This window comes from Paroedura picta, chromosome 5 (genome assembly GCF_049243985.1).
Source record: "Paroedura picta isolate Pp20150507F chromosome 5, Ppicta_v3.0, whole genome shotgun sequence".
NCBI classification, from domain to species: domain Eukaryota; kingdom Metazoa; phylum Chordata; class Lepidosauria; order Squamata; family Gekkonidae; genus Paroedura; species Paroedura picta.
The window spans coordinates 88,215,235-88,224,988 of NC_135373.1; the positions used below are offsets into that span (position 1 = coordinate 88,215,235).

Below are 9,754 nucleotides of genomic sequence, written 5' to 3' on the forward strand. Positions count from 1 at the left end.
GTTCTTACAGCCTTAAGAGCCTTCTTCCAACCTAAGTATCTCTTCTCATGGAGGAAGAGCCGCAGATTGGAGGAGAGCTCTTTGGAAGATGGTTGGATCTATCCCACTGATTTAGCAACACTCAGAAGGTGCCAGAAAAGCTAAGTAGTAATATAATTGAGACATTAAAGGGCAAGTTAAAAAAATAAAATTACTATAATGGAGGAAAGATTCAAATGAGTAGCCGTGTTGGTCTGAAGTAGCACAATAAAATCAGAGTCCAGTAGTACTTTTAGGGCCAACAAAGATTTATTCAAGGCATGAGCTTTCGAGTGCAAGGTCTGATGAAGGGTGCTTGCACTCGAAATCTCACACCTTGAATAAATCTTTGGTGGTCTTAAAGGTGCTACTGGACTCTGATTTTATTATAACGGAGGAAATAGAACTATCTTTGCTGGTGAACCTCCCGATGGCACCTGGATTTTTGGCCACAGTGTGACACAGAGTACTGGACTGGATGGGCCATTGGCCTGTTCCAACATGGCTTCTCTCATTTCCTTAAAGTTTAAGGAAGTCTTTGAGAGTGAAAAAATAATTCAAGATATAAACAAACAAAGTAGGGCTTCATCTGGAAGTTTTGGGACAATTTGGTATTGTTTCCAAGCTGGAAAAGAGCACTCAAAGAAAGCAGACAATTTAGAAGAAAGTGACTTTTTTTGGCATGTGCTCTCCCGGGGTAGTGACAGTTGCCTTTAGGTGGATATCTGATTAACTGCATCTGCTACCGTCCTTGCAGCTGGGATACAACTACACATGGAGCCACCAATTACTTTGATCAAGTAGTTTGGTACATGCAGTGTCTGCCTCATTTATTTCATGTCATCTGGGTACATTTGCTCAATTAATGAACCAGGAACAGATTTGTGGATGGGAATTATGCCATTTGTTTTGATGAATGCTCTTAAACATGCGGCACAACCAGTGCCTGTTCACTGATATGTAAAACTTTTTTTGTTCATTGAAACCTGTTCCAAAGAAACTGTGCACTTTAGTCTATTTTTTTTTTTAAGGGGGAAGTCAAGGTTCAGTTTCACCACTTTTTATTAACTTGAAAATGGGTTAGTTCCATCTTAAGCAGTAACAAGCAGTAAGAACATTTGCCAGCCAAGTGCAAAAAGGCAGATACAGTTCAGCTGTCAAAATGGGATTATACAAAGTTAATGATTATCACGGTATAAAACATGTACATTAATGCTGTGTTTAAAGGATAACTGTACTTTAAATATAAACCAACCTACAATTTGTGTGATGACAGTGCCAGATTCCAATTTAATCTGACAAGGAGTTTTAACAGCTGTAAAGTCTACAAAAATCACCTGACAAATTACAGAGTGCTTTTTAGAATAAGCAAATAGAAAATCCCCAGCATCATCAAGGTGTTGGAGGAGAAGGAAAACGTCTCTGGCAGATAAGCATACAGAGTCAAACATGGGATTCTGTTTCAGGCTTTTCATCACTGTCAGAACAAGTCAGTTTCCCCCAGCCTCTTTTCCGTGAGCATTGTACTGCCAGACCGTGATCAAAATATTCAGAAGTATCTGTGTTCCAAAAATGTCAGAATTTAGGGAGACAAGACTCTCCTTCAGTTCCACTTAAATGGTTGCAGGACTATGAGAAGCTTTCCTTTCCTTGGATTACCAACATCTGTTCTGATTTTTTTTTTTTAGTTTCTTTAAAATGATCATCCTTGTGAAATACAATTTACTCATTGTAAAGGAGTTTTATATCTGGCCACACAGACATCTCCACATCTTCACAAACCTTACTTGGCTCTCTTAAGATTCTGTATTTCATTCAAAGGGTGATGTCCACCTGCTGCCCATATTTGTCTGCTGCTTGTTAAGCCAGGGCTTAGTGGTAGAGCATCTACTTGGCATTCAGTCTCTAGCTAAAACGAACAGTGCTGTGGAAAGACTTGGACCTGAGACTTTGGAGAGTTACTTCCAGTCAGAGCAGACATTACTGACCTTGATAGAGAAATTGCCTGGCTCAGTGTAAGGCAGTTTCATCTGATCCTGTGGTAGCTATCTTCCTTTCATATTTTAAATGTGCCCTTCATCCAAGGATGAGCCTCAGGTGTAAAGGTAAAGGTATCCTCTGTGCAAGCACCGAGTCATGTCTGACCCTTGGGGTGACGCCCTCTAGCGTTTTCATGGCAGACTCAATACGGGGTGGTTTGCCAGTGCCTTCCCCAGTCATTACCGTTTACCCCCCAGCAAGCTGGGTACTCATTTTACCGACCTCGGAAGGATGGAAGGCTGAGTCAACCTTGAGCCGGCTGCTGGGATTGAACTCCCAGCCTCATGGGCAAAGCTTTCAGGCGGCTGCCTTACCACTCTGCACCACAAGAGGCTCATCGAGCCTCAGGGGAGGGGTATACAAATGAATGAATGAATGAATGAATGAATGAATGAATGAATGAATGAATGAATGAGAGGGTAGCACACCTAGTTTTCCCTTCTATTTTATCCTCACCTGTGTGGCAGGTTAAGGTGAAAAAGAATGATTAGCCTAGCCCAGGTTGTAATTGATCCTTGAAAATGTCTTCTGGCTCCTGCTTCAAGCCCCAATGTACCACCAGAAGTCTGGCAGCAGGTAAACGTTCTTTTGAGCAAGTGAGTGAATCAGCAGGCTCTGTCTTAATAGACATGGCTGAAACTTCCCAATCATATTACTACTACTACTACAATTAGTATTATTATTAATAATAATAATTTAGATTAATAAACCACCCCTATCTAAAAAGGTCCATAAATACAAATTCTGATAAAACAGTAAAACAAAAGCTATAAAACTGATTGCCCCAGTTCTTATTCCTATGTCTTTAGGGCATCTATGTTGATATATGCTGGAGGGAGTATATTCTGTAAGGGGGGAGGCCCAGTGATTTTTTTTGTTTGTCCTGACCTCAACTGTATGCCTGGTGGAATAGTGCTGTTTGGTATAGTGGTTAGAAGTGCAGACTTCTAATCTGGCAAGCCGGATTTGATTCTGCACTCCCCCACATGCAGCCAGCTGGTTGACCCTGGGCTCGTCTCAGCACTGATAAAGCTGTTCTGACTGAGCAGTGATATCAGGATTCTCTCAGCCTCTCAGCCTCACCCACTTCACAGGGTGCCTGTTGTGGGGAGAGGAAAGGGAAGGCGACTGTAAGCCGCTTTGAGTCTCCTTCCGGTAGAGAAAGGCGGCGGCGGCGGCTCCTCCTCCTCCTCCATATTGCACCTGTTGCTGCTTTCAGGTCAAGGCCAACCATAAACCCACACAGAGTGAGGTACAATAATCCAACCTAGAGGTGACAGTTGCATGGAACACTGTAGTTAGGTTTTCTGGGGTCAGATAGACTACTAGTAGCTTCACCCAGCTTGCTGGGGGGTAAACGGTAATGACTGGGGAAGGCACTGGCAAACCACCCCGTATTGAGTCTGCCATGAAAACGCTAGAGGGCATCACCCCAAGGGTCAGACATGACCCGGTGCTTGCACAGGGGATACCTTTACCTTTAGCTTCACATTGATTTGGAGCCTAACACTGAGAATAGTCACATCACACAGACTTCATGATAGTTTTGGAACTTAAGTAGGATTCTGTGTCTCAATCCCAGCAGCTTAAATATTAGTCACAGATTTAGAGTGCTATCCTAAATAGGAAGTCTCTTCAGTGTAATTCCTTGATGGATATGAAAAGTTCTTTAATCTAGGAAGATTTCCTAGATTCTCCATTTTATCGTATGTATGTTTTTATAATGTGATTCCCAAAATGTTTACTAAGTAGTGTGTCTCACTGAGTAAAGGGTTCTTGGGCTTGTCATAGTTGTAGTAGACTTCTATATCTAGAGATACCATAGGTTAAATAAGAAATTTTTGAAGTGAAGACATTTGTACCAGAAGTTATTACAGTAACTTAGAAAAATATTGATTGTGAAATGAAATGTGTTAGTTTTGAAGTATTTTTAATTAATTTTAATTAAATTAAGTTTTATAGCTTTAGGATGCTTAGGGCTGATCCTGCGTTGAGCAGGGGGTTGGACTAGATGGCCTGTATGGCCCCTTCCAACTCTATGATTCTATGAAAAATAATTTCAGCATTTGCCTCAGGTAAGTTTTAATTGCTGCCATCAATTTTCTTCCTGTTGCAGATTTCAGACAGCCTCATAATGGAGTACTTTGGAAAATTCAAACACAGAATGAATGAGCTGGAAGCTTTTAATATGGTAAGAACCACAGTAATAGGAAGAGTTGTTCTTTATGTTTATGTTGGGCCACAGTTGGACAAAGTTAAATTTCTATGAAAGGATGGATCAGTTTATGTTGAGTTGTATATTCTTACAAAAATGAAATGAAAGCTGAATTTAGAGCATACTCTTTTCAGAATTATATGAGGTGTCATTAAAATCATAAAGTGAACATATGGAGTTCCTTTTTTCAAACATAATAAATGTTGGAGGAAATGTAGGGCTCCTTTTGAACCCATATTGGTCTCGATGTATTTATTTTGCCAATGTTCTTTTTAATGCCTTCCATTATTAGTTTCCTTTTAACAAGATTTCTTCCACTTGCAATGTGTATTATATTCTGAGTTGTACCTCAGACTTACTGAGTAATAGATTCCCTTCCTATTTGATCTTTGATCATTATTGTCCTGATTTTCTGAAGATGTTCAGTAGAGTAGAATTAGCAAGGACTGGTTTTTCTCAAGAATATGACCCACTTCTTTAATTGTTTTTATGTGAAAAATATCTACTGAAGAATATCTGCTCAGTAATACAGGATCAGTGCCAAGAGCCACTCTGGAAACCTATCTTGGAACAAAGAATGTAGCTCCTGGATACATTAGAACATGATATGCCTCAGCGTATTATGAACAAATTCAGTCTTACCATATGAGTCTAGAGAAACATTAACCCATTTTTTAAAAATCAACAATTGAATCCTGCCAGCCATTCTACCACAGTAAAATATAGAGCATGGCTATTATTGACATAAAAAAGCTATGCTGGTTTCATGAAACACATGGATACCAAAAACACAGAATGAGAAGGGAATTGGTCAGTATTGCCCATGTACCTTCTTGTGCCAGCAGAAAATCTACTGAAAGTATGAGATATTAAGAATAAAACAAATTTGCAGTTTATATAATTTGTCTTCTCGAGCTAACTTGATGCATTTCAGCTAGATTTTTTTTAAAACTAAGATTTGCGATAGAAGACTGTTTTTTATCATTTTTCAATAGCAAAATAAATTTGCTTCATTACAAATAACAGGTGTTTAAACTTTTCTTTTAGTTGAAAGTTGTTTTGGGGCCTTGTATAGAGGCGTTGATACTTCTGGACCGTCTGTGCTATCTCACAGAACAGGTAATTCTTGGTTATTTTATGCTAGAGTGGGGTGATGTATTAACTGTGTGGTTATACTTTAAATTGTTCACTCAAGAGCAGTCATTTTTGTTTAGTTTAGATTTACTTTTTATTTTTCAGAAGAGATCACACATATTAGCCAAAGTTTTTAAATGTTCAATCTATCATTTCAAACATTACTCAGCAGATGTTTTTACTTTGGGCAAATCTGCTGCAGTAAAGTTTTTATCTTCTTTTAATTGCCTGGTAAATTACTAGTAATAAAGAAACTGCATAGCTCCAACTGATATTTTAATTGTTAATACTTGAAGTGCTAAACAACCTTTACTTTGTGCTGACTACTGCTTTCAGTAAAGCCTTACATTCACACTCAAAAAATATTTAATATATCAGTTCTGAATTGTGTTTAAAGGAGTTTCTGGTAATTTTTTGTTCAGTACAAAATCAGTTTGCCTGCTATAAGTTACCTGGTCTTAGCGAGGTAACACAATGGTATTTTTCTGCAATTGAGTAGTTTGCACTTTTCTCAGGTGTATATTCTAGAGCGGGGGTTCATCAACCCCTGGTCCGCAGTCCGGTGCTGGGCCACGAGAGCCTCATCAGCGGGCCGCAGCTCCCTCTCCCCGCCCCCCCGCAGCGAGGGCCCGGGTTGCCCTCTCCCCCCACCCCTTGGCAGCAGGCCACAACTTCAAAAAGGTTGCAGACCACTGTTCTAGAGGATAAATGTTTCCTAGGGTACACGTTATTTTTAGCACAATGATCACTCCAACATTGCTTGGAATAGCATGTACATCCTCCTTCCATGTTAAGACTTGTTGTATGCATCAGCACCATACTGATAATGCCTGTCCAACATGGAGGAGGTGTTTTTGGCCTGGCATATTAACCACACAGTCCTGTATTTATTTATTTATTTATTTAATTATTTTATTAGATTTTTATACCGCCCTTCCATACGGCTCAGGGCAGTTCATACGGCTCAGGGCATTTTACATGTAACATCGCGGGCGGAAATGTGGAACGTTCTAACAAATAACATGTAAAAACTAATAACAATAATTTAACAGTGGTTCTGAATCTTAATCAACAACAATATAACAGGAATGATAACTTAGATAGGCCCCCAGAGAGGTCAGATGTGTTCAGGGTATGGATGTCTGAGGGGGGATCTATGGATGTTGTTGGGTTTGGTCGGTCTTAGGCAAATTCTCCCTTTTGCAGGCCCTGTGAAATTGTGGGAGTTCAGGCTGGGAGCTCATTCCACCAGGTTGGGGGCCAGGATAGAAAAAGCTCTGGCTCTCATTGAGGACCGACATGCTTGTTTGGGAGCAGGGATCACCCTCCAATTGGCGGTGGTGGAGCGTAATGCTCTTTTGGAAGTATAGGTGGAGAGACAGCCTCCCCCCGCCCCGAGGCGCGGCGCTGGCTACATCGGCTTGGAATGGCCAATTCAGCCACCTCCGCACACAACCCTAGTCTGAATTGTGCCCAGGGATCTTCATGATTTCCAAGAGGAAAAGAACAAGGCCTCCTGCATTTATCTTTGTTATCTGTACTATTGAAAATTGTATATTCCCTGACACTAAGCAGTAATTCTAGAATTCTTGCCTATGATGCTTTTATAACATTTCTGACCTGTCATGCTGCTATTATTAATACTTCTGGCACAGCTATCCCAACACATTTTAAGCCCCAAATCACAAGTTATCCTTCCCGTGGCATTAAAAGTTTACAAGTAGAACTGAAGGATTTCCAGTTTTATTGCCTGTTTCCAAAAGGCAGGCATTACTTTACCTATCTAATGATGCAGCCAGCTCTGCTTGTACAACAAGATTGAAGATCAGATATTCTTTGGAATATCTGAGAAGGTAATGGAAGGTAATCCCAAATGCTATCTGGCATACATTAGAAGTTCTGTTAATTTGCTGCTGGGACAGCATGCTCACATACACTGGCAAAAAATAACTGCTCGTATCAGGCCAAAACTACAAGGAAGCATAAGTGAGGCAGGGCAGAGAAAAGAAGTTCTTGGGTTGCTGGGATGGCGGTTAGAAACTGATGAAACAAGAGCTAAACAGGAACAGTGACCAGCTTTACTATTTTTTAAAAAATCCAATTGAGTTCCCCTGAAAAATAGTTCTTTTGTTTATTACATATAACTGCAGAGAGTTGGGGCATTTTAAAATTCAAATATACTGCAGTTTCAGAGATTTTGACTCAAATGCTTTTTAATGTATTCTTTTTGTATATCATTTTATAGGACAATCTCGCCTGGTCTGGCCTGGTGAAGTTATTTGATCCCATAAAATCTCCCAGGTGCTATGCAGTTGTGGCTATGAAGAAACAGACATTTCACACACAACAAAATTGCTAGCAAAACTCTGTGAACTGCTGCTGCTGTTGCTCTACTTTACGTTCTATTCAGTTTTATGGTTATTAAGCATTCCATTGATACTTTAAGTTGAAAACTGACCAATGTGTTTTATGAATCATGGTAGATGAATCAGAAAAATAAAATACAGACTGCCAATCCTAACATTTTGCCTTCTTCCTAGGTGGATAATTTGACTGGGTTTCATTACTTCCTCAGGAAAAGTAGCAAACTTACAATACAGTCTGAATCAGAATTACACCCTTCTAAGTCCATTGAACCCTGACCTTGATGGCCCTGGCTAGACCAATCTCTTCGGATCTTGGAAGCTAAGAGGGATTTGCCCTGATTAGCATTTGGATAGGAAATCACCATGAAAGTTCAGGCTTGCTTCACAGAAGAGGCAATGGTAAACCACCTCTGTTTGTCTCTTGCCTTGTCATACCATGAGATTCAGTGTGGTGTATGGGTTTAGAGTGGCAATCTCTAATCTGGAGAACTGGGTTTGCTTCCCCATTTCTCTGCATGAGTCCAGCTGTGGGTGACCTTGAGTCAGTCACAGTTGTCTCAGAACTGTCTCAGCCCCACCTATCTCACAGGGTATCTGTTATGGGATGAGTAAGGGAAAACAACTGCAAGGAAAAGGGATGGTAGGCTGGGAAAGCTTCCGTGATGCATTATGATACTCCTTTGTTGTTTATGAACTTTCATCAGAGGCCAGTCATAGCTGCTCCGTCCTGTCTTCTTGAATCAGTGACACAGTAAGTACACCGTGGTAGTTTGTTTATTGCATCCAGCCTTTGTCAACCTCCTTGCTTCATATGGTTGTTGTGAAGATACCATGAGTGTTGCACTGAGATTCTTGGAAGAAGGATGTTCCAAAAGTAATTAACAGAAAATGTTTTCTACTAAACATATATCTGTAGCAAGGAATTGTGGCCAAGTTCAACTCTGGTAGGTAGGTGTAGGATTATAGTAGAAATGTCAATGTCTTTGTTTATACTTTCTGTGTACATATAATTTTTTTTCTTTGCACATTAACCTAATGCATCAAAGCACATCTCCTACACTGTCTGTTTCAAAAAATCCTGTTGGTTAATTAGTGCTTTAAAGTAAGGTTCTGTGATGTCATAATTTAACATGTTATGCACAGTATTCTTTTCTTATTTAATTTATTTCATTTTTGCTTTTATATATCTCTCATCATCTTAATGGCTATGGTACTTTTTGCCTGTGTTTATGTGACAGTAAAATATTTTTTAAAAATATTGATTAAAGTGTTATTTTATAAAATGCTGAGAAATGCAAGTGTATTAAATTGGCAGGTTGGTCTGTAATTACATTTCAACTTTAGTTATGCTAGGATTATCTTTGGGCTGGTGACTGTCATTGGGGACTGATTATTTTGTCAGTTATCACCATTATAAAATTAGATGACATTGTTCAAGAACCATGAAAAAGGTTTGGAATCTTTGAATATGGATAGTTCTTGAAGCATCATGACACTTCAGTAACATATTGAAGGACACACTTGTGATTGCTGGAGTGCTATAAAAAGGAACAAAAGACTAGAAAAGAAGATCTGTCGATGACCTCTTTCTCTTAGAAATGCCCCGTGTACAACTCATGTGAAACAAATGGGATTTTTCAAGGGCCTCTTCATAGCAAGTACTTCGTTTTGGGCATGGAAGGCTCTTGTTAATACATTCAGAAACCTTCATGTGGAATGGCCAAGTGGAGTCTGTGTGTCTATGTTAATCCATAGCATCAGTTCTTGTAAATGGAGCAAACAAATTTGTAACTACATTGAATGCAAACTATCCCAGTCTGCCTCCTGCCACATTTTTAAAGTTATCACTGTGGTTTTTTTAAATATAAAATAAATGTAGTTTGGTCACCTTACTGCATGAAAACATGTCTGAATTTCATTCAAAACTGGTGCGGAGTAAGTTTCTTATCTAGTTTAAAATGTCCCCGGAATCTGTAGGTGG

At 39.5% G+C, this 9,754-nt stretch overlaps 1 protein-coding gene across 4 annotated transcripts in view; it reads left to right on the forward strand.

Moving 5' to 3' along the window:
* METTL25 (methyltransferase like 25) overlaps positions 1 to 9,056 on the forward strand; it is a 53,021-nt gene extending 43,965 nt beyond the window's left edge. For all 4 annotated transcript variants that reach the window (XM_077338944.1, XM_077338947.1, XM_077338946.1 and 1 more), the window contains 3 exons: positions 4,175 to 4,249; positions 5,321 to 5,392; positions 7,653 to 9,056. In XM_077338944.1, coding sequence (XP_077195059.1) covers positions 4,175 to 4,249; positions 5,321 to 5,392; positions 7,653 to 7,766 — 261 coding nt within the window. In that variant the 3' untranslated portion in view covers positions 7,767 to 9,056. The remainder of the gene's footprint in view (positions 1 to 4,174; positions 4,250 to 5,320; positions 5,393 to 7,652) is intronic.
* Positions 9,057 to 9,754: the final 698 nt, after the last annotated feature.